We start from the raw sequence: 25848 nt of genomic DNA, 5'->3' as shown, positions 1-25848 counted from the left end.
GGATCTGGATACCCATGTTGGCTCCCACATGTTCCACGATGATCTCATCGGATGAACCACGATGTCAAGGACTCAATCGATCCCGTATTCAATTCCCTTTGTCTAGCGGTATTTTACTTGCCCGAGATTCGATCGTCGGTATACCGATACCTTGTTCAATCTCGTTACCGGCAAGTCTCTTTACTCGTTCCGTAACACATCATCCCGTGATCAACCCCTTGGTCACATTGTGCACATTATGATGATGTCCTACCGAGTGGGCCCAGAGATACCTCTCCGTTTACACGGAGTGACAAATCCCAGTCTCGATTCGTGCCAACCCAACAGATACTTTCGGAGATTCCTGTAATGCACCTTTATAGCCACCCAGTTACGTTGTGACGTTTGGTACACCCAAAGCATTCCTACGGTATCCGGGAGTTGCACAATCTCATGGTCTAAGGAAAAGATACTTGACATTAGAAAAGCTTTAGCATACGAACTACATGATCTTTGTGCTAGGCTTAGGATTGGGTCTTGTCCATCACATCATTCTCCTAATGATGTGATCCCGTTATCAACGACATCCAATGTCCATAGCCAGGAAACCATGACTATCTGTTGATCACAACGAGCTAGTCAACTAGAGGCTCACTAGGGACATATTGTGGTCTATGTATTCACACGTGTATTACGATTTCCGGATAATACAGTTATAGCATGAATAAAAGACTATTATCATGAACAAAGAAATATAATAATAACACTTTTATTATTGCCTCTAGGGCATATTTCCAACACCCTGCTAATCCCAGAAAACTTCTGAGTTGAGTTACATTTTCTGGTGTGGGCCATTGGGTGATTGTTTCCACTTTAGCAGGGTCTGTTGATACTCCTTCAGCAGAAATAACAAACCCCAGATATTCTACTTTCTTCTGTGCAAACATGCACTTGGACATTTTAGCATACAACTGGTGATCTCTCAGAGCTTTGAAAACCATCTTCAGGTGCTTCAAATGTTCTTTATAAGATTTGCTGAAAACCAGAATATTATCAAAGAATACCAGTACACAAATCCTTAGGTATGGCCCCAAAGCTGAGTGCATCAGTTGGTGGAAGGAAGGTGGTCCATTGGTCACTCCAAAAGGCATTACCAGGAATTCATACAGGCCCATGTGTGTACTAAAAGCAGTTTTCTCAATATCCTCTATTTTCATTCTTATTTGATGATAGCCACTCCTTAGGTCAATCTTAGTAAAGATTGTTGCTCCATGTAACTCATCTAGGAGATCTTCAATCATAGAAATGGGATATTTGTTTTTGATAGTGTAAGAATTCAACTTCCTATAATCCACACACAGTCTCCAAGTGCCATCCTTTTTCTTTACCAGGATTGCTGGAGAAGAATAAGGGCTACTACTCAGTCTAATTATTCCTTTTTGGATGAGATCCTTGATGATTTTTTCCATAGCATCCTTCTGTTGAGGGGGCATCCTGTAACATCTCTGATTAATGACAGGTGCTCCAGGTTCAAGGTTGATTGCATGATCACAAGATCTCTTGGGTGATAGGCCTGCAGGTTCTTGGAACACATCCTGAAATTCAGTTAGAAGTTCAGAGATTTCAGAAGTGTGTTTCTGAACTTGCCCAGTGTCTATACTGACAGGTTGCATCCACAGTAGAGCTCCAGATAACATTTCTTCCAACAGGTGATCCATTTCTTGCAAATATGGAGAGCAGGGACTAGTTGGCAGACTTTCATCAATGAAAGTAGTGAGAATTCCTTCATCATCTTTATTTGACAGTGTTAAATTAGGAAGATCAAAGGTTACTGGGCTGTGTTGATACATCCAATCTGCTCCTAAAACCATATCATACCCAATGAGCTTCAGGACTCTGAAATCTGAACAGAAGGATGTTCCCTGGATGTTGTACTTTTGCTTTTTGCAGGAAAAATCACTAAGGAGTGTTCCTCCATTTGCAATAGTTACTTTGACCTATTTGGCTGGTATCAGTTCATAGCCAACGCTTAAGGCTATTAAAGGGGATAGGAAGGTGGTGGTACTGCCACTATCTACAAGTGATAGAGCTAGGGTTGATCCAATTTGCACTTGTAATGTGAAAGTGTGCTTAGGTTGTTCCTCTGGAGTGCCATGAGTAGCATGCATGGAAATTTTCAGTTGCTGAGAGTCTGAACTTTCTTCTTCTGTGTCAGTTTGTTCTTCTTCGGCATCTACAATGTAGATAACATCAGGGTTTACTGCACTCTATTCTTGTAAGGCTTGAATTTGAGACTTCTGGGACATTTTGCACCTGTTTGTGACCAGGAAACCATGGTTCTCTACATTTATAGCAAATTCTTTTTTCTCTTGCTTGCTGAATGACAGTGGCAGCAGGAACTACAGGAATGTTTGGTGTTTTGTTGCTTTCAGTAGCAGCTGTTTTCCTGTAGTTAGGTGTGTAACTTTTATAGTTGTTGGTTGAAGGGCTTGACTTTTCTATTCTCCTTGCCAGCCACATTGCTCTCTGCATGTTGTCAGGTTGGTGGCATTCAAGGTGACTCTGTATGTAAGGGCTTAACCCAGATATGAAACTATGCATGTAATAGTTGTCTGGGACTGCAGGGTTGTCTCTCCTCATAAGGTTCATGTTTTGCTCAAAAGCAGCAATGTATTGTGCCACAGTACTTGTTTGATTTAGGCTGTGGAAGGCTTTGACATTTTCACAAACAGAGGTTACTGAAAACCTTTCTGTCAGATAAGTGCAAAATCTATGCCAGGGCATGTTTGAGACCAGAAAGTATGTGCCTCTCCACCACTGTATTGCTTCTCCTTTCAGATAAGACACTGCAATTTCAGTTCTTTGTTCAAGAGGAGTTCTGGAAGCTTCAAAGAATTACTCAATGTTCTGAATCCATGAGTCAGCATAAGTTCCTTCAAATTCAGAGATATTGAGTTTAGCTGGTTTCACACTCAGAATGTTCCTTCTCACATCATTATGAGTGTTTCTGGTTCTATTTTCTTCATGTCTTGGGGCTTCTTCAGGAATGTCTGTAATTACCATGATAGGTTGTTGTTGTTGTCCCACTCTGCTCTGAGGTTTACTGGTGTCAGGTCGACTGCTAGAATGGTTTGGGTGTCTGTAAGGAGCTTTGGGAGTTCCATCTAAGTTAAGTTCTTTCCCTGTAACTTTATCCACCAGAACAACAGAACCAGTGTTGTTTTGTGGCTGCAGTTGTTTAAGTCTTCCTGGAGGAATAGTGGTTGCTGCTTTGTTACTAGCTTGAGCTGAGAGAGGATCACCATCATCCTCTTCCTCTTCCACCTTGTCCTCCTGCACCAATTTCCTTAGGCTGGCTTGGATCTTTTTGAAATTTCTGTCAATGCTTGCAAGGTTCCTGTTGACTGTTTCTGTAAAATCATAAAACTCCTTGTCTTCCTCTCTGTCTTGGCGTAAAGTTTTTATGTCCAATCGCAGAGACTCGAGCTCTAGGATGCCTGTGTCCAGGGATTCTTCTGGTGTCGTCATCCGGAAGCTATGGTGCAACCCAACGAGGGTGGATGAGGGGGGATTTTACCACCGGATCTCCGGCAACCGGCCTCACTGTTGTGGTCGCCGAAGACGAAACAACACTAGGAGGTGGGTTGGGTGGGATCTTACTCTGTAGAAGTGTTCTACAGAAACCTCTTCCTCAGCCTTCCTTGCTGCCGAACAATCTACCGCCGCCGTCTCCTCCGGAACCAGATCGGATCTGGTCCAACTCAACGCCTCCAAGGATCTAACAACGTGGCTCTGATAACCAATTGACAGGATCTAGCTACTGACTGTCACAAATAGCAGAGAAACAGAGTAGAAAAACAGCGATTTGGGGGACGAACTGCGAATCAATTAAGGCAAGATTTGAAACGCAGACGCTAGGGTTTGCCAGCCGGAACACGGCGGCTCAAGGGCCAAGCCCAGAATTATCCAGAATGCCCTCTCCACAAGCCGGAGGAGGGGTTAAAAAGGAGTAGGAGCAGGTGAAAAGCACGACAGCGACAGGTTCAGTTTACAGAGCTGCGGTAAAGTTTAAAAGAGACGTTACAATGGCCTGAACCGCACATCTAGAGATCTACAGCGGAGAGCGGGTCACCTTAGCGCGAAGCGGTACACGCGCCGAAGCCATAGGATCGTAGATCGACGGTTGAAGCGCACTTGGACAATTGAAACGGTACTGTTGCTCGTCTAACTGTTGTCGCGGTTGCCTCTGTCCTGACATTACACCAAAGTAACCCACTATGACGCCGCAAGCTCAGACTTATGCATGCCGTTGCAGAAAATTCAGTACTTACACGTAATGGCTCATGGTTTGAATGCAGTGCAACCCCGCTTATACAAAATTAAAGAGACGTGTTGATCTATGTGGAGCAGGAGAGACCTTGTCGGTTCATACATGCCTAAATAAAGAGACCTAGCTAACATAGCAGAGTCCTTGTCTTGTGGCTCAAGATGACGATGTGCCCTGCATTGTTGGTGGACTTCGAGTAGCGGGAAATATTTTGCTTGTAACACTCAAGCGCACAGTGATTCAGGGCTCTGTAGTAGCCTCCATACTTGCCTCGCAAGCATTGAAGGTTAAACAGTGTAGGTTCCTAAACCCCAAACCATCGTCTTTCTTCAATAGCTTCATTTTCTCCCATCCAACCCAGTGCATCTTATCATGTTCGTTCTGATGAGACCACCAATACCGAGCAATCATCTTGCTAAGTACTCCACTATGTCCTTTTTCAGGCCAAAACAACTCTTTGTGTACAATGGTATCGCTTGTACCACTGATCTAACTAGGATCTCTTTGCCCTGCATTGACAAGAACCTTTCAATCCAGCCTTGAACACGAATCCGCAACCAATCCTTGATATACTCCAAGTACCATGTGATTGAGCGACCCACATACATAGGCAGCCCCAAATACTTCCCACTCCCGGTCTCTTGTTGCAAACCCAAAATCCGCATGACCGATAGTTTAGCCCATGCCTTTGCATTTTTACTAAACATGATAGCCGATTTTTCCCTGTTCACCACTTGAGTCGAGCCCGCCTCATGAATCTCCAGGATGTGGCTGATTTCCGCACCCCCCTCCCCCCTCCTCCATGGCCTCAGATAGCACTAGTGAGTCATCGACAAACAACATACGTGTGACTGTGAGGGGCATAGGCGCCACCCTAATGCCACTCAAGTGTTCGGCTAGCTTAGCTTGGTGGACCAGCGTCGAGAATCCTCCGCACAAAGTATGAAGAGATATGGGTATATATATAGGATCCCCTGCCACAATCCTCTTCCCGACGCCATTCTCTCCGTGCAGTGGCGTAGCCAAGATTTCGGATCAGGGTGATCCAAGTGATATAAAAATGTTTACACCATGAATACAACATACCAACATACTAGTAAAGCTCGAGATATTTAGCTAAGGGGGCAAATCCCCCCCCTCCCCATGCTTGAACCAAGTTATGAAGAATTTATTAGCATTTGCATTTATATGCACACAATGACTGATTTGGGAAGATAAAAACCTCCTAGAATATGATTAAACCACCAAAATGGTAGAAAATAATTCATATATTTGATTGCTTAATTGGAAATTACAAAGCTATTCATTTCTATTTATAAGAAGATATAGTTACCATCATTAACTAAACTAACTTTTACTTCTTATCTTTCATTTTCTGATGAAGTTGTCTGGCATGAAGATATCACTTATGTTAGTATCATTGGCTTCTGTCCTCCTAAGTGTCATTATTGCTGCAAGCCAGATCCCAAGCTTTATTGCCAGGGTGAAAACTACACGGGATCGAGGTACCAAGAAACATTCAAGTCTTTGTCCATGACACTGCCTCCGAAGGTGTCAACTTCTTGAAGAATATTTGTCGGAGACCACATTATGTAAGGAGAGGCCACATATGCCCTAGCGCGGTGCTGAGGCGACACAGCAACCTCCAGTTGCAGCACCTATGTCGACGAAGCTATCTAGAAGGCATGTGTTGTTTGTGTGCTCAGACAGGAAGTAATCATCGTCTACAAGCTTTGAACTTTTCAAGTTTTTGGCTAGATGATCAATTGGGCATCTCGAGTTAGTGGTGTAGCAAGGATTTCAGATCAAGGTGGCCCAATTGATATAGGGGACCAATGCGCCCCCCCCCCCTCGTTTGAACCAATTTATGAAGAATTTATTCATTGGAGGGCTTATATGGGAAAATTTTAGCCTCCCCCAACCCCAACAAATTATGTCTAGCTCTGCCACTAGATGCTACTCCCTTCATTTCAAAATATAGTGCGCCTGCACTTCCCGAGGTTCAACTTTGACCAAAAATTTAAGCACCGAAACCGACTGCGGTAGGAGCAAAAATTATACAATTGAAAACTTCTTTTGAATACAAATTTAATGGTATAATTTTTGCTCCGGCCGCAGTCGGTCTCGTTGGTTAAATTTATGATTAAAGTTGAAGCACGGGAACCGAGGACACACTATATTTTGGAACGGAGGGAGTAGTATATAATTTATTAAAATAATGTATCAATAAGTTTAATTTTACAACTATATTTTGTCTTTGGCTCTCATCCGACATAGTTCGCTAGCTTCGTCATTGCACACTATTATATAATTTATCAAAAGAACATATCAATATGATTAAATTTTCAACAATTCTACAATAAAAAAGTTTAGAATTGGTTGTCAGATCAGATAAAATCATAGTAATCATTAATCAGGCATCTCAATTTATCAATTCTGATGTTTCATTTGCACTCTCAATTAAAGTTATTCAAACCTTGAAGGCATATCATACTTTAAACTGAAGAATGTGGAAATCATACCTTGAATTAGAGAGATGAGAAGTCGGTGATGTTCCTGCCTAGATGATTCGGCCTACCCCATGAATGCGTTGTGAGCGGCCGCCTTGTGCTCCCTCTAATGTTGGAAGGTGTTGGGCCCCAAGTGTAGATGTTTGTAGTAAACAACAATTTGACCTTAAGGCTTATGGAACCCGTAGGAGCTTTGAATTGTAGTCAATTATCAGTACATGTACACGCAAATACAGAATTTGCCTTGACCCCCAACGAAACTAGTAAAATTGTCGGTCTTATTAGGCTTGCTAGTCACAAGGATTAATGCAACTTGTATTTGGAAGTATTGATTGCAACAAAAGAAATAAAAGTTTAGATTATAAAAATAAAATAAAATATATACGTTGACCGAGGTTGAAAGCAATAGGGATGAATGGACTGAATACATAGTTTCGCTAGCGGCATCTCTTCAAATAAAGAGAATATGACATGTTGAACAAATTATAGTTGCATATCGATTAAATTGCAATTTTATGAGTATGATTATATATGACATAACTGTATCTAGGCATCAGATCCGTACATCCGTAGACAATCTACTATATCTAAATAGAAGCACCCCACTACATGATTTCTTTTGACATGCAGCCCATTCATCCCAGCTATACACATCATCATTTGTTTTTTGAAATAAACTTGTACAGTAATTAGCTTTCGCACCATAAGTAGTAATTAGTTTTGGCACCGTGAGAGACAAACCATCCAACTCCAAGCTTCGATTGTCCATGACAGAATTTTGTTTCTGCTATGTCCATGGAAGATTTGATCCGTTGTTTTGTCGGCAACTGCAGGATGGGGGACATGCTCTTATCCTCTCCCTGGATCACGCTCGCGGGGCTCTCAACAGGCTGGTGCGGCCAGCGCCCCACGATCCAGGGCCTACATCCCCATCCCTGCTCCCAGCAACGTCTCCTTCGATAGGTATGGGGTGAAATAAGATCGAGTTCGAGGAGTGTTGGGTATATGGATCATTAGGAAAGATGAGATAGATTAGGATTTGTTTTCGTTTGTCTTGTACTTCATATATATATATATATATATATATATATATATATATATATATATATATATATATATGACAAATGTTTTCTATAAGCAGTGGTAGTTACCACCACTTGCGTTTTGTATGTTGTATGTAGTATCTGTCGAAATCGAGAGTATGTACGTGTAGTATGTAGTATATAATAATGATTAGGTAGTATATATACAAATTTTTAGGTAGTATGTACCATTTTTTGAGTATGCACTTTTTTACGTACAAATATGTACGTATTTTATAAATATAACAGAAAGTATGGGCTCATGTGCAATTTTTTCATGTAACCTGTTTTGAAATATCTTAGATATAGTATATGAACATATTTAAAATAATAAAATAATATATATAGTACCACATGCTAGTATATGAGACATGTGGGGTAACTACCACCGGGTGGTAGAATGGATTTTCCCTATATATATATATATATAGAGCGCGGTTTTGGTATGTTGTGATTCTGGGAACATTGCAATCGGAACCGTTAGAAACCTTCGAGATCCGCACCTTCCTCTATAAAGTTCTAGTTCTTTCATTTTCTATAAAAGGATTCTATTAGGGGCATGCATAGTCAGACCTTTATCCTATAGGGGTCGATGAGAATGGCAATGTGCGAAAGGTTCCTGCTCAATTTATGCATGCCTTTCTATATGTCAGTGCTCATCACATGATATAGGTGATTTTGTTTCGGGCATTTTTCATCCTTCCCCTTCTGCACATCTGCCAGCCTGCGTTTTGCAGTACTGTGTGCCTGCTTTTTCCTTTTTTTATTACAATTTGAACGCAAGCAGTGAATTGCCCCTCCTTCCCGTTTTGCACCACTCTCAGCCTGCAGTTTAGTACTGCTTGTCTGTTATTTGCCTGGAAGCTTGGTGGTTTCGATTAGTAACAAAGCTATTCAACTACCATCTTTTTACTCAATCTGTTGTTCTTACTAAACAGTTCAGATGCTGCTCTAACACTTCTTTTGATTCAGCGTTCTTTGTTACCAAGGACTTTAACCCTGAAGATGCTTAGCATGGTACAACAGCGTTACCTAGATCAGCAACTTCTTCCACCTTGCCGTGATTTCCAGATTTTTCAGATTGCTTGGTCAAAATTCAGTGTGTAGCCATCGGGTTGTCATTTTCATTACCTATAAATTTGAAAAAAAAATTAAGAACGCCAGATTTTTCAGATTGCTTGGTGATGCAGTACTAAACAGTTCAGATTGCTTGGTGAAATTTCCGCCCGTGAACACTGAAATGACCTGTTTGCAATTTGAGAACCCCTCGTGATGTGATTTCCGTGTAGGTATTCCTTCAATGCCTGGTAATTGACAGTAGGTGCAGTCTCTTGCCAGTCTGCTGTGACCTGTGAGGCTGCTCCTGCCAATTTTTTCTTCTTCACATGTGACCACGCCACACCAAACACATCCAGCCAATGTGCTGTAGCAGATCTGGCAAAATACAAAACAGGATAGTGTCATGGCCGGCACACCTGCCATGCCAACCATTGGTGAAGACACTGAACTAGGCTCACAGGTGGGGCGATGGAGTTGAGTCGGGTCGACCTATCAGCATTGTTGTGTGTTAGTTAAGTGTGTGTGTGTGAGTGTTGGGTCCAACCGTATGGTGTGGCATTTTTGGTTATATGGTGTGAGTCCTTGCTTGTAAAAATTGGCATATAAACAAATCACTAAACTGCACTAATTATACTGGTAGCACAACATGTTTTTTTGCCTCCTTTTCAGCACCCCCCCCCAAAAGGTGCGTCATACTCTAATAGGAATAGAAAGAAATCATTTTCCCATGAGGCTTTTACTAGGTCCGTTAAACAATCAATACCAGTAACAAATGATGACCATGCGATAAATGTTCGACACACACTTCATAAATTGTGAAACAATCAAAATAATCCCAAATGACATAATAATGAATACATGAATGTCTTGACACAAAAGAAATACAAATGAAACTACAATAGGTGAAAATAGAATTTAGAAGTGATATTTCACCTGAACCCCATTTTCAAAATTAACGCATTCTCTTGTATGAGGAATTCCCTCCGCAAGTCGATGAATAGTGACCTCCAAGGCGACATTTCTTGCATGTCACCTCTTTTGGTGGCTTTTTCGGGCCATCGAATTTTGGGCATTTAGGAGTGTAATGGCCAGGCAGACCGCATTTCTTGCACCTCCTCTGTGCTGATTGAGGAGTTTTCTTGTTTTCGGTGGTCCTAATTTGTTCCCCAGTCTGGCTTTGTTGGTTGAGCTCTGTTTCTTCAACCGCATCTGTGTGGACTGGTAAGGCATCATCTCCCTCGGAATCGCTTGATGTTACTGCACCAACAAGGTGGCAAGGGCAAGACCTTGTGAAATGGTCTCTAGATCCGCATATCGCACACTTCCTTGTGCTATTGCTTGATGCACCCTCAGCTGCTGACTTGAAACGCTTCGTTTTGGGTCTTCCTTTTGCTGATCTCTTTTCTGGTGGTAAACAACTTTGAGAACCTTGTGAGAACATGTTCCCCATTTCGTTCTGCAATCCTTCATCTGTTTGTTGATTATCTGTAGGTGTGGTCTGATTTTCTTTGAATCCTCGGGTTGTTTCCTGTGTTGGCTCTTTGCTTGGTTGACCTGCATTGCCTTGGTCATTAGAAGCTTGTTCCTTTGTAATTTCCGCTGCTATAATCTTTTCAAGATCATTCTTCACTTTATCAAATGCCATTATAGCATGCTGGGAAGTAACCACACCCCTGTCAGCCAATTTTATTATCTCCAATGCCTTGATGTACATTATGTTGTGCATGAAAGTCTTCGACACCTGGATGCTCGCATCTTTCTGATAACACTTTAGGTGATCTGGCATATTATCTCTAGCGTCTTTGGTCCATCTCTTCAGAATGTACCTAGCTGGGATTTGGCGGACGCCAATGTGTATCATTACCTGAAGGACAAAAAGTTCATTCAGTGGTGTGTATGAGATCTGACATCATAACTAAAATTGTTAAACCAAAAATTGTCATACCTTCAGTACGTGTCGACAAAGCAGTCCAGAGTGCTCAAACATTCCACACTCACATTTGAAAGTGTCGCTCTCCCTGTCAACAATAACATCATAAACAACTTTGCACCAACGCTGCCTTTGTTCTGCATCAGCATGCTCCAATGTGATTCTCCCATCCACCTGATTTCCCCTAAGAATGAATGAACCGGACTGATACAATTCCAGTGAAAACAGCTTGAACACGCCCCTTGTGTAGATTTTAGCTGCGTGTCTCTCTATTAGAAAGTTTGTTCTTATTACCTTCCCATCCTGAAACATGATCAATGTAGTGAGAATGAGAACACTACATATTGCATCATTTAAAAAACAATGTAGGAAAGATATCAGGCGCACCTTCTTTGAGTGAGCGATTTCAAAGTCTTCCTCTTCACATCTGTCGGCAAGCATCTTTGTGTACTGTTGAAAAAATATGTTTATTGGTGCCGACCTGGAGACATAACACTTGAGCAGGTTGTTCATGCACTCGCTTCTTTGTGTGCTACACATTTTTGCACAGAAGTCTCCCTTGAGATAAGGCTTGGCCCATTTGAAACGACAATCATAAACCTGATGCAAAAATGAGTTTGTTTCAAGTCCATAATGTGTCATGATCTCCTGCCATTCCTTTTCAAACTCTTCAACTGTCATCATCTCATTTATTAGAATGTTGAAATCATTCCTAAAAGGAGTGCCATTCCTGTACATGCTCCCTACTTTCTCCCTCATCTTTTTTAAAACATGCCATTTGCACCAAACATGTTTGGATGAGTTCATCACGTCAGCAATAGCAAGCTCCATTTGCTTGCTTTGGTCTGAGTCATATATGAAGAGAAATACAAAGCTGGTTAGTTTTCTATCTCATAGATAATACACAACTAAAATATAGAAAAATAGTTTTGGCTGGTTCTGTTTGGTTTACCAGTTAATATTGTTTTTGGTGGTTTGTTGCCCATTGCTGATAGGAATGTTTCAAATGCCCACTTGAATCACTCTACAGTCTCTTCACGCAGGAAAACACAACCAAACAGGCAGCATTGATAGTGGTTATTGACTCCGACGAATAGACCAACTGGCATCTCATAGAGGTTGCTCTTGTAAGTTGTGTCGAATGTCATGGCGTCTCCGAAGAAACTGTAGTCGGCCCTGCTCTTTTGGTGACACCAAAACAGACCAGACACCCTTCTTTGCTCATCTTTTTTTACTGCGAAAAAGAATCCAGTGCCCTCTGCCTGCATGCTTGTGAATAAAGCCAGTGTCTTGTTGATATCATCCTGACTACATTCTTGAGCTATGGACGCACACATGGATTTGAGAGACCTTTTACGGAATGGGACATCATTGTGTGAACCATGAATGTCGGCCATCACCCCATATACCTTGGTCAGTGAAACATTGTTAGAACGCAAGTGCCTAACAATGTCCTTCATAGATGCGTCGACGTACTTGTGGCACTTCCATAACTTTCTTTCACCGACATTGTCTGCCAACTCGTGGTTGTGTTCTAATACCACCTCTGCATAGTACCATCCGTCGTCGTTGGTGCGAAGCAACCTAACCATAGCAGGGCAGTTTGTTCTGCTAGACCTATCTGACGCCCGGGTTATTAAACTACAGTAACCCTCTACTAAGGATGCCACGTCACCTCGGTTACTGTTGATAATCTCTCGTTAGTTCAAAAACCGATTCAAATTCAAATTCAAAATCAAGTAAACAATAAAAGTTTTCAAGTATTAAAACTAAAATGTTCGGAGTGAGCCAAATAATGCATAGGTAATTATGGTGGAGAAACCACACTTTTATAAAATGTTTAAATACTCTAAAATGAATATAACAGTAGCAAATACAATTATTTAAATGCTTTAAAAATAATAAACATTTTCAAAACTAAATTGTCATAAGTATTAAACTATTGTGGCAGTGGCATAAATTTGTTAAATCTATTTAGGTGCCACTTTGGTAATTTACTAAAGCTAAAATAAAAGGAAACTGAAAGAAAGCAAAAATAGCAAATGAAAATAAGAAGAGGGAAAGAACCCCCGCTTCCCCCACTGGGCCTCGACCCAGCCGGCCCAGTCGGCCACCCCACCAGGCCGGCCGAACCTGGCAAGGGCCAACCGGCCAGCCCACCACCGCTCCCTTATCCCCCCCCACTACCCGAAACCCTAAACCACCGGCACCCCACTTCCCCCACGTCGCCACTCCTCCTCCCCCTCTCGATCCAATCTGGATCGGTGGATCGGCACGACCCCCCCCCCCACTCCTCCGCTCGATCGCGGTCAACCGCGCCCCGTCCCCACTTGCTGTCGCCCCACCGCTGGCGCCACCGCAACGGCGCCGCTCGGTCGTCGCCGCCTCCTCCGCGGCCGCGCCGTCGCCGGACTGCCTCGTCCCCGACCCCGACGCCCGCCGCCGCCCAAAGCCTCCCTCGTCGGAATGCCACCTCGCCGGACCGCCTCCTCATCTCCGGCAACGCACGCGTCCCCGTCCTCCTCCTCGGCAACCGCTGCCATTGCCCTACGCACCGCTGTGAGGACCCCCCCTCCTTTCCCCTCTGTCCCGGGCCGCACCACCGTGGCTCACTGGCCGTCCTCGCCTCGACCGCGCCTGACCCTGACCGCGTCCGCTCCAGTTCCCGCTCGTCACTCTCCCGCGTGCGAGGTCCCGCCTCACCGGCGCTGCTCTGGCCTCGCCGACCCACGCGCCTCGCGCTCGCCCGCCTCTTGCTCCGGCCAACTGCCGCCGCGGCGCCGTCTCCGGCTTCCCCGTGTGCTCGCAGCCCCCCCCCCTGTGCACCGGCGCCTCTCGCTCGCCGTTGTCGCCCTCGACCGGCCGCACCTCTGCGGCGACCCTCCGCGCGCCCTGCGCCGGCCTCCGCCGCGGCCCCTCGCTGGCCGCCGCCCGTGCTCGGCCTCCGCTCGGGCGCCATCACGCCCCGGCGCCCGTAACCGTAGCACCCAGCGCCCGCTCCCCCTGTGCCCGATAAGGCCTTAGGCCACTGACCGAACGGCCCCAGCCCCAGAACGTTTATAAAAAAAGAATTAAAAAATAAAATATATAAAAAATATAATAAATAATTAATTACTAATAAAATTAATTAACTAATTAGTTAATTAACTAAATAATTAACTTAATTAATTCTGATTAAATTAACTAAATAAGGTTAATTAACCTAATGACTAATTTACCTAATTAACTACTGTTAATTAGCTAACAGAGTATGACAAATGGGACCCACGTGTAAGTTTGACTTAGTCAATCCATGTTGGCTGCTGATGTCAACATGACATCATGCTGATGTCATAAGTCCATTTTCGGATTAAATTAAATAATTAATTAAATTCCAGAAATTAATAAAATCTTTAGAAAATCATATCTTTTAATCCGTAACTCGGATTAAAATATTTTCAACATGAAAGTTGCTCAGAACGACGAGACGATTCCGGATACGCAGTCCGTTCGTCCGCCCACACACCCCTAACCTATCGAACTCGCAACTTTCCCCCTCCGGCTCTCTGCCCAAAAACGCGAAACACCGGGAATACTTCCCGGATGTTTCCCCCCTTAACCGGTACCACCTCATACCACGTTAGGGCACACCTAGCACCGCTCATTGTCACGTCACGCATCGTCGTGTTTATGTTTGCATTGTATTCATTGTTTCTTCCCCCTCTTATCTCCGGTAGACTACGAGACCGACGCTGCTGCTGCCCAGTTCGACTACGGAGTTGACGACCCCTCTCTCTTGCCGGAGCAACCAGGCAAGCCCCCTCCCTTTGATCACCAGATATCGCCTACTCTTCTCTATACTGCTTGCATTAGAGTGGTGTAGCATGTTACTGTTCGGTTACTCCTATTCTGTTGCATAGCCTGTCATTGTTGCTACAGTCATTGATACCTTACCCGCAATCCTAAATGCTTAGTATAGGATGCTAGTTTATCATCATTGGCCCTACATTCTTGTCGGTCTGCCTTGCTATACTATCGGGCCGTGATCACTTGGGAGGTGATCACGGGTATATACTATAAATATATACATACTATACACATGGTGACTAAAGTCGGGTCAGCTCGTTGAGTACCCGCAAGTGATTCTGATGTGGGGGCTGGAAGGACAGGTGGCTCCATCCCGGTAGAGGTGGGCCTGGGTTCCCGACGGCCCCCAACTGTTACTTTGTGGCAGAGCGACAGGGCAGGTTGAGACCGCCTAGGAGAGAGGTGGGCCTGGCCCTGTTCGGCGTTCGCAGATATTTAACACGCTTAACGAGATCTTGGTATATGATCTGAGTTGGCTACGAGCCTATACGCACTAACCATCTACGTGGGAGTAGTTATGGGTATCCCGACATCGTGGTATCAGCCGAAGCACTTCGTGACGCCAGCGACTGAGTGGCGCGCGCCGGATTGGAACGTAAGCCTGCTCTTGTATTAAGGGGGCTAGTTCTGCTTTTGGCCGCGTACGCAACGTGCAGGTGTGCTATGGGCGATGGGTCCAGACCCCTGTGCGCTTAGGTTTAGACCGGCGTGCTGGCCTCTCTGTTGAGCCTAGGTGGGGCTGCGACGTGTTGATCTTCCGCGGCCGGGCTTGACCCAGGAAAGTGTGTCCGGCCAAATGGGATCAAGCGTGTTGGGTAAGTTGGTGCACCCCTGCAGGGAAGTTAATCTATTCGAATAGCCGTGATCTTCGGTAACAGGACGACTTGGAGTTGTACCTTGACCTTATGATAATTAGAACCGGATACTTAATAAAACACACCCTTCCAAGTGCCAGATACAACCGGTGGTCGCTCTCTCTCAGGGATACGAGGAGGGGATCGCCGGGTAGGATTATTGCTATGTGATGTTACTTGGAGGACTTCAGACTGCCCTCTTCTACCTGTTGCAAGACGAAGGTGACCAGAAGCGTAGTCTTCAATAAGACTAGTTATCCCCCTCTTATTCTGGCATTCTGCAGTTCAGTCCACTGATATGGCCCTTTACACATATATACATGCATATGTAGTATAGATCCTTGCTTGCGAGTACTTTGGATGAGTACTCACGGTTGCCTTGTTCCCCCTTTTCCCCCTATCTCTACTCGGCTGCTGCGACCAGACGATGGAGCCCAGGAGCCAGACGCCACCGTCGATGACGACTACTACCCCGGAGGTGCCTACTACTACGTGCAGCCCGCTGACGACGACCAGGAGTAGCTTAGGAGGATCCCAGGCAGGAGGCCTGCGCCTCTTTCGATCTGTATCCCAGTTTGTGCTAGCCTTCTTAAGGTAAACTTGTTTAACTTATGTCTGTGCTCAGATATTGTTGCTTCCGCTGACTCGTCTATGATCGAGCACTTGTATTCGAGCCCTCGAGGCCCCTGGCTTGTATTATGATGCTTGTATGACTTATTTATGTTTTAGAGTTGTGTTGTGATATCCTCCCGTGAGTCCCTGATCTTGATCGTACACATTTGCGTGCATGATTAGTGTACGATTAAATCGGGGGCCTCACAAGTTGGTATCAGAGCCAACTGCCTGTAGGAATCCCCCTTCCACACTCCTTGGCCGAAGTCGAGTCTAGACATTACAAAAACTTATACTAACTTGGCTGTGTGCCTTACGGGCCCACGTCGCCATCGGGTGGTACTAGGATCTTTTACTCCTCGATCTTTACTCTGGGACTCTGAACTCTCTTCTATTCGGGTTAAACGATTTTTACTAAAATCTAACTTTAGGATCTCGTTACTACTTCCTCTCGGAGAACCCCTCACTACAGGTGATTGCTCCGTGAACCAGAAGAATTTGAAGATACTCTCCGATATTCTCTCGAGACCTTGTGCTTGTCGCTTTTGTAATTCCCTACCACCGAAACATCCCTATGGATAAATACTTACGCCTGTCGTTCTTACTTTTATTCCCAGTTAATCTTGTTATTACAAGATACCCCGAAGTTTTCTCTATTGTTCCGAGAATACTTTGTGCCTACTGCCTAGCAGTTCTTTACCACATGAATACCCTTCAAATAAATCCTCGCACTTGTCGAGTATCCGCTCATCCCCAGTTGTTCATGTGTTTCACAAAAGTCTTCAAAATAATATTCGATCTTCCGAAAATCCTTTGGGGCCTTTGGCTCTTGAAATTCTTGCTTGCTTGCATTATGATTAATCCCATAAGTCCCGTAGTCATATTGACATTCCTTGTCATTATCATTTTGAGTCTGTTGACTCAATATGTTTGCGAATACCCGCAATCATCATTGATCCTTATAAATTACCTTTCCGGCTGAGCTGCCATTCTTTTAACTGGAATTGGTTCTCGACCAATCCAATTGTCGTTGATTGTACCCTAAGGCTATTCAACTTATCCATCCCTAATCAGAGCATTGCTTCTGATCCCTTGATTTGGAAATCATAATTCCTTTGCATTTGACAATTGAGTTAGCCAGTTGTTTCTATAATTTGATCTCCTTGCATTCTTCTTCCTCTAGTTGAGTACCGATGCTCACGTCAGATCCCTTGTGGACCACCAGATCCTTTGTTGGATTTTATCTGACAACGCCCTTCATATTCAATAACCTTGTGAGCCTTTCCTCTGATACATAATGCCTTTGGTAAATTGTATCCTCTGCTTTCTCAACCATGCTCTGCCTTCGAGCTTGAGTTAATTATTTCTAAAGATTCTAGAATATGATTCTAAGATGCCCCGATGGGTTGAACCTATGCCTTCCTTAGTATGTGTGAACTCGAAAGTTTTCACGAGTCATACACTTCTGGTATTTTGCCAGATAAAATTTCAACACTACAACTTCTTCGAAAGTGAGAAGTGAATGAAATATTATCCATTGGAGAAGTGGGAGTTGACCTTGAACTTTGTGTTCATGCCCATGGACACGATGTAGACCTTATCATTAAAGCTTCTCTTAAATTAATTATTCCTTTGGTATAAGTTCATCTTATATCTGGGATCTGGCCTTTTGCAATCGTGGTTCCGACCATGTTCTCCTTTAAATACCATTCCCTGTGCAAGTTTAAGCACTTGTCTTCTATAGAGCAATACCCCAGTCCAACCTCTACTTTGATCTGTCGTCGAGTATTACAACCTGGTATCTCGAGATTATCTTGGAACTGCATAATTTCTTATGAGTTCTTCATCAAGTACTACATACTCACCGATTAGGGCTCGGAGTTATTAAACACTCAAAGACACCGATAACTGAACCGAGTCTGCATTACGGTTCAATGACACTTGATAATCTTCTTTAAGTACGAGTTTGTAACCGATCACGCCATTCCTAGCCTGTTTGGCTATATCCTTGTCGTGCAGATTTTAACTGTGCTACCTGGTCCTTATTCCGGGAGCACCAGTTTCGACGATGAGCTAAGCTTACGTCGATCTTCCTCGTCATACCATTTCTCCTTGACCAACAAACTTGATTTCGAGTTTGTGTCGTACCCATGGTTTCAATAACCTTTTGCTTCATCATTCCTTTGACTTGATGTCATCGCCAATTGATTACATCTTCATGAAATCTCTCGACAAATGTGTCGTGATCATCATCAACCTTATGAGCTCTTCCAGGATATCAACCGGATTCATGATGAGAAATACCATCCTTGCCCTCGATGATTTGTGTTGTCATCGACCACTTTATTGCCTTCCGTTCAACACAAACTTGTTCGTGTTTTGTGTTATACCTTAAGATGCTTGCTATCCAGCATTTGTTCGTCTTTACCTTGGAGTATTACCATCTTTTATGTCAAGAATGTCGTGAGAATTTCACCACCTCTTAAGAATTCTTGGTATGGTGAAACTTCTCACCATCACCATTCTTTCTTGGTCCTCGTGTTGATTCCAACCGGGGTACCAACAAGTGAACGGTGTTGTTTGAGTTCTGGACTTCTAGCAACCCTATTGCTTTGAAGTTAACGATCGACAGTTCGTTCTTAGACTGTTGGTTATTGAATCGTCACTCTAACATTGATCTTGCTGCCTAAGGTCATATTTCGGGCACACCTTTCAACTAGTGATTGATGGTGTATGTTTTCCTCGAGCATACAACCTTATATCATTTGAATTGATAAGTATCATCTTCTTGTTCACATTATCGTGGAAATCCATCCGTTGGAATTCTCGATGAATTGTCGCTAAGCCCATCAGCCACCTTCTCATCCTCTCGTTGATTTAATGATGAGCTCTTGTTTCGGAACTTGCTCCCATAGTTCATTTCTCGAGAATTTTACAATGTCTTCTTGTCAATTGTATTACACCTTTTCCTCTCAGGCATCCTGAGTCTCAGGTATCCTGACACCAATCGGATCTGAATCTCGGTCAGATATGATGGTTGGGACAACTTTCCAAGAGTTATGATGTTGATCCTTTGATGACCCGGTAACATGATGTCATGCCTAGCACCCCCCCCCCCCCGGCTGGAGGACCTATCATTATAGATTCCTTTTCAGCAAGGTTATCCATTCATCCATGAGGAAATTGTAAGACTTATTCTACAAGTTATTCCTGATGGATCCTTCGTGTTTCCAAAGTCTGATCTTCACCTGAAGACCATGTCAATGCTATCTCGAAGCATGTCAATGGTACTCCGATTTGCAACAGGAACATTTGAAGCACGATGCTAGATTTTATTTATCATTTATCCTAACACCGTTGTATGGGTAATATCATGAGATTCTTCCCCCCCCCTTACCTAAATGGTTTTCTACTTTATATCCTGTCATGGATATCTTGCTCTGCTTGTCCTTGGGAAGGATATACCCTTGAAATATGTGTTTAAACATATTTTCCTTTCCATTGTTCTGTTTAATCTGATGATCATATTTTCCTTCCATTGGTTTGTTTAAACCTTTTCTATGATCTATATGATATAAGCAGTAATAATCCACTGCTTGTGCAAACACCTCGATGTACAACTTTGTCAGTAAGACCCTGTTTCTAGTGTTGACGACATTTCGGTAGCCACCGACGGACGGGAACTTTGCCTATTGGTCCGCCTCGTTCAACGAGCAGGAAAATGGTTCTCTTCGTCCCTCGCCCTTGGTATCGATGTTGTTGTCGACATAACTGACAGGCTATCCTCTGACATGTCTTGCTTACATGATCGTGCGAGACATTACCGCCCTTCCTACTTTTAACCCACATGGTGGGCCCATAACCCACAGTTCCACCAGGATCGAAACCTGACTCTCCTGTACACCCCCTGTTCCCAAAGTTATTCCTCCTGCGTGGACTCGTACATAATTCATGAGCCACCTTCCGATGAGATCATCAATTCTGGCAATGAAAACAATAATTATTCCGTTGCTTGAAACCCCTTTCACCTTCTGACTAGGCATTGAACGATTGCCTGGCTGCCTGAAACTTCTTGTTGGACCTTCCAACTTTACTCTCGATGTGTTCTATTTGTTCAACTCGAGAGGTACTCATATGCTCATTCATGGGTTAATCCCAGGTTATTACCCTTATAGCATTCTGTCGTTTTCGATCTACCCCGTTACCTATTCGTAAATACGATGAAGATCCCGAAGAAAAGATGCCGACTTCATCATAAGGACCTGAAGCAGAGAAATGAAGACATCAATGTATTGGACCGGTTCTCTTCGAGAAGAGCAAGCCAGAATGAGAAGACCCGCTAGATTCGTAACCGAACCTTCCCCCCTTTCACTACCTCTTAAATCTCGGGACGAGATTTCTTGTAGTGGAGGAGATTTGTGACGCCCGGGTAATTAAACTACAGTAACCCTCTACTAAGGATGCCACGTCACCTCGGTTACTGTTGATAATCTCTCGTTAGTTCAAAAACCGATTCAAATTCAAATTCAAAATCAAGTAAACAATAAAAGTTTTCAAGTATTAAAACTAAAATGTTCGGAGTGAGCCAAATAATGCATAGGTAATTATGGTGGAGAAACCACACTTTTATAAAATGTTTAAATACTCTAAAATGAATATAACAGTAGCAAATACAATTATTTAAATGCTTTAAAAATAATAAACATTTTCAAAACTAAATTGTCATAAGTATTAAACTATTGTGGCAGTGGCATAAATTTGTTAAATCTATTTAGGTGCCACTTTGGTAATTTACTAAAGCTAAAATAAAAGGAAACTGAAAGAAAGCAAAAATAGCAAATAAAAATAAGAAGAGGGAAAGAACCCCCGCTTCCCCCACTGGGCCTCGACCCAGCCGGCCCAGTCGGCCACCCCACCAGGCCGGCCGAACCTGGCAAGGGCCAACCGGCCAGCCCACCACCGCTCCCTTATCCACCCCCACTACCCGAAACCCTAAACCACCGGCACCCCACTTCCCCCACGTCGCCACTCCTCCTCCCCCTCTCGATCCAATCTGGATCGGTGGATCGGCACGATCCCCCCCCACTCCTCTGCTCGATCCCCATCTCCTTCCCCCGCTCGATCGCGGTCAACCGCGCCCCGTCCCCACTTGCTGTCGCCCCACCGCTGGCGCCACCGCAACGGCGCCGCTCGGTCGTCGCCGCCTCCTCCGCGGCCGCGCCGTCGCCGGACTGCCTCGTCCCCGACCCCGACGCCCGCCGCCGCCCGAAGCCTCCCTCGTCGGAATGCCACCTCGCCGGACCGCCTCCTCATCTCCGGCAACGCACGCGTCCCCGTCCTCCTCCTCGGCAACCGCTGCCATTGCCCTACGCACCGCTGTGAGGACCCCCCCTCCTTTCCCCTCTGTCCCGGGCCGCACCACCGTGGCTCACTGGCCGTCCTCGCCTCGACCGCGCCTGACCCTGACCGCGTCCGCTCCAGTTCCCGCTCGTCACTCTCCCGCGTGCGAGGTCCCGCCTCACCGGCGCTGCTCTGGCCTCGCCGACCCACGCGCCTCGCGCTCGCCCGCCTCTTGCTCCGGCCAACTGCCGCCGCGGCGCCGTCTCCGGCTTCCCCGTGTGCTCGCAGCCCCCCCTGTGCACCGGCGCCTCTCGCTCGCCGTTGTCGCCCTCGACCGGCCGCACCTCTGCGGCGACCCTCCGCGCGCCCTGCGCCGGCCTCCGCCGCGGCCCCTCGCTGGCCGCCGCCCGTGCTCGGCCTCCGCTCGGGCGCCATCACGCCCCGGCGCCCGTAACCGTAGCACCCAGCGCCCGCTCCCCCTGTGCCCGATAAGGCCTTAGGCCACTGACCGAACGGCCCCAGCCCCAGAACGTTTATAAAAAAAGAATTAAAAAATAAAATATATAAAAATATAATAAATAATTAATTACTAATAAAATTAATTAACTAATTAGTTAATTAACTAAATAATTAACTTAATTAATTCTGATTAAATTAACTAAATAAGGTTAATTAACCTAATGACTAATTTACCTAATTAACTACTGTTAATTAGCTAACAGAGTATGACAAATGGGACCCACGTGTAAGTTTGACTTAGTCAATCCATGTTGGCTGCTGATGTCAACATGACATCATGCTGATGTCATAATTCCATTTTCGGATTAAATTAAATAATTAATTAAATTCCAGAAATTAATAAAATCTTTAGAAAATCATATCTTTTAATCCGTAACTTGGATTAAAATATTTTCAACATGAAAGTTGCTCAGAACGACGAGACGATTCCGGATACGCAGTCCGTTCGTCCGCCACACACCCCTAACCTATCGAACTCGCAACTTTCCCCCTCCGGCTCTCTGCCCGAAAACGCGAAACACCGGGAATACTTCCCGGATGTTTCCCCCCTTAACCGGTACCACCTCATACCACGTTAGGGCACACCTAGCACCGCTCATTGTCACGTCACGCATCGTTGTGTTTATGTTTGCATTGTATTCATTGTTTCTTCCCCCTCTTATCTCCGGTAGACTACGAGACCGACGCTGCTGCTGCCCAGTTTGACTACGGAGTTGACGACCCCTCTCTCTTGCCGGAGCAACCAGGCAAGCCCCCCCCCTTTGATCACCAGATATCGCCTACTCTTCTCTATACTGCTTGCATTAGAGTAGTGTAGCATGTTACTGCTTTCAGTTAATCCTATACTGCTGCATAGCCTGTCCTTGCTACTACTGTTGTTACCTTTACCTGCTATCCTACTGCTTAGTATAGGATGCTAGTGTTCCATCAGTGGCCCTACACTCTTGTCGGTCTGCCTTGCTATACTATCGGGCCGTGATCACTTGGGAGGTGATCACGGGTATATACTATAAATATATACATACTATACAGATGATGACTAAAGTCGGGTCAGCTCGTTGAGTACCCGCAAGTGATTCTGATGTGGGGGCTGGAAGGACAGGTGGCTCCATCCCGGTAGAGGTGGGCCTGGGTTCCCGACGGCCCCCAACTGTTACTTTGTGGCGGAGCGACAGGGCAGGTTGAGACCGCCTAGGAGAGAGGTGGGCCTGGCCCTGTTCGGCGTTCGCAGATATTTAACACGCTTAACGAGATCTTGGTATATGATCTGAGTTGGCTACGAGCCTATACGCACTAACCATCTACGTGGGAGTAGTTATGGGTATCCCGACGTCGTGGTATCAGCCGAAGCACTTCGTGACGCTAGCGACTGAGTGGCGCGCGCCGGATTGGAACGTAAGCCTGCTCTTGTATTAAGGGGGCTAGTTCTGCTTTCGGCCGCGTACGCAACGTGCAGGTGTGCTATGGGCGATGGGCCCAGACCCCTGTGCGCTTAGGTTTAGACCGGCGTGCTGGCCTCTCTGTTGAGCCTAGGTGGGGCTGCGACGTGTTGATCTTCCGCGGCCGGGCATGACCCAGGAAAGTGTGTCCGGCCAAATGGGATCAAGCGTGTTGGGTAAGTTGGTGCACCCCTGCAGGGAAGTTAATCTATTCGAATAGCCATGATCTTCGGTAACAGGACGACTTGGAGTTGTACCTTGACCTTATGATAACTAGAGCCGGATACTTAATAAAACACACCCTTCCAAGTGCCAGATACAACCGGTGGTCGCTCTCTCTCAGGGATACGAGGAGGGGATCGCCGGGTAGGATTATTGCTATGTGATGTTACTTGGAGGACTTCAGACTGCCCTCTTCTACCTGTTGCAAGACGAAGGTGACCAGAAGCGTAGTCTTCGATAAGACTAGTTATCCCCCTCTTATTCTGGCATTCTGCAGTTCAGTCCACTGATATGGCCCTTTACACATATATCCATGCATATGTAGTATAGATCCTTGCTTGCGAGTACTTTGGATGAGTACTCACGGTTGCCTTGTTCCCCCTTTTCCCCCTATCTCTACTCGGCTGCTGCGACCAGACGATGGAGCCCAGGAGCCAGACGCCACCGTTGATGACGACTGCTACCCCGGAGGTGCCTACTACTACGTGCAGCCCGCTGACGACGACCAGGAGTAGCTTAGGAGGATCCCAGGCAGGAGGCCTGCGCCTCTTTCGATCTGTATCCCAGTTTGTGCTAGCCTTCTTAAGGCAAACTTGTTTAACTTATGTCTGTGCTCAGATATTGTTGCTTCCGCTGACTCGTCTATGATCGAGCACTTGTATTCGAGCCCTCGAGGCCCCTGGCTTGTATTATGATGCTTGTATGACTTATTTATGTTTTAGAGTTGTGTTGTGATATCCTCCCGTGAGTCCCTGATCTTGATTGTACACATTTGCGTGCATGATTAGTGTACGATTAAATCGGAGGCGTCACAACCTAGAGTTGAATTTTTTGTGAGTTCCCTAAATGCAAAACTCAGAGTCAGAACAAGAATATTATTATTGCCCAATCATACGCGTTTACTGTACTTACTTACCTCGCATGAGCACAAAAGGTCCTGCTTTGTCTTGAATCCGTGCTTGTTGATGTACTTATTGCCATGCTTGATACCAAAACCAATTTCCCAAGAATATGCATTGAAAAATTCGAATGCATCCTTCTCTGAGTCGAATTCCATCCCTTTAAATGGCTGAAAAACAACTTCCTGCCCAATCTTCCCAGCATTTCCAAGTGCTATCTCCATCTGGATGCATCTGTCTGAACATGGTTTCCTGAACGCAGCGCCCTGTCGATTCCTGTATGTGTGGTCATATAAGATGATTATAAATTGTTACAGGACGCAGCATACTAAGGCAACTAGGAATCTTAGAATTCACAGTACCGTTCTCTTCTTGTCCAACCTTCAGAGTTTACATCGTGTTCATCTAAATTAGGAGAAGCCTGAACCTTGCTTTCTCCCTGAACCGTGTCGCCTTGTAATACGTTCGCTTGAGTCTTGTTTTCGTCTTTTTTCCATAGATGTAAAAAAGGAAACATACAAGGCTGAGCATTCTAGATTATATTTAACGATACATATGCATATCTTGGAGGAAAAATAACAAATCCACGCATCAGAATAGACTAGAAAAATACTATTCAGGCGATGGGAGAAAAAACGGCCTCGTAATCAATCCCAAACAAACTAGTATATACGGAAGCTCATGCGGCGCATCTTGTTTTTTCTAGATCTACCAGCCTAAAAGAATGAGAACTGTATAAGATTGACATGGAATACCTGAATCCAGACCAACTGAGCCCCCTCCATCACCGCCTGCTGATGTTGTTCCACCGGACTGATTCATTTAGTTCGCCGGAGAACTCGCTCCTTTGGAAAGAGAAGAACTGCGGCCGTAGCTAGGGTTTGTGGATCGATATGACAAGATGCGAGGCCGGGACTTGCTGTGGCGTCTAGTATATGGAGTATTTTTGACTGTCCGTGACTACCTCTTTGACAAGCAGCGACCCCGTTTTGCATGGAAAGACAGACAAAATGCGAGGAGAGATGTACATCAATGAGCTGCGTGGAAAGACGGCCTGCAGGCTGATTCAGTGCATGCATGCTAGCTGGAAACACATACTACTAGAAAATAGTCATGGGCCTGTAGTTTCTCAGCGTCCTAGCCTTGTAGTACTGTATTTCGGTACAGTGTTTTACAGAGGCTTGCCATAGTATGTTTCAGAGTGTGCAGAAGAACACTTGGTACGCACGC

The 25848-nt window shown here is 44.9% G+C and overlaps 2 protein-coding genes across 2 annotated transcripts; both read right to left on the bottom strand.

Annotated features, from left to right (window-relative positions):
• Nucleotides 1-9755: 9755 nt before the first annotated feature.
• Nucleotides 9756-11715, bottom strand: LOC123161295 (protein FAR1-RELATED SEQUENCE 5). The gene is made up of 3 exons (XM_044579140.1): nt 11275-11715; nt 10903-11190; nt 9756-10821 (listed from the first exon to the last, which is right to left on the bottom strand). Exons 1-3 carry the CDS (start codon nt 11692-11694, stop codon nt 9910-9912), a joined length of 1620 nt encoding a protein of 539 aa, XP_044435075.1. The 5' UTR covers nt 11695-11715; the 3' UTR covers nt 9756-9909.
• Nucleotides 11716-11865: 150 nt separating this feature from the next.
• On the bottom strand, nt 11866-25512 carry LOC123162656 (protein FAR1-RELATED SEQUENCE 5). Its single transcript, XM_044580439.1, has 5 exons — nt 25374-25512; nt 24981-25104; nt 24636-24894; nt 24536-24561; nt 11866-12504 (listed from the first exon to the last, which is right to left on the bottom strand). Exons 1-5 carry the CDS (start codon nt 25438-25440, stop codon nt 11907-11909), a joined length of 1074 nt encoding a protein of 357 aa, XP_044436374.1. The 5' UTR covers nt 25441-25512; the 3' UTR covers nt 11866-11906.
• Between the last annotated feature and the right edge of the window lie 336 nt (nt 25513-25848).

The sequence above is a fragment of the Triticum aestivum genome, chromosome 7B (genome assembly GCF_018294505.1).
Source record: "Triticum aestivum cultivar Chinese Spring chromosome 7B, IWGSC CS RefSeq v2.1, whole genome shotgun sequence".
Lineage (NCBI taxonomy): Eukaryota > Viridiplantae > Streptophyta > Magnoliopsida > Poales > Poaceae > Triticum > Triticum aestivum.
Note: the sequence above shows the minus strand (reverse complement) of the source record. Positions and strands in the feature narration are given on the sequence as shown.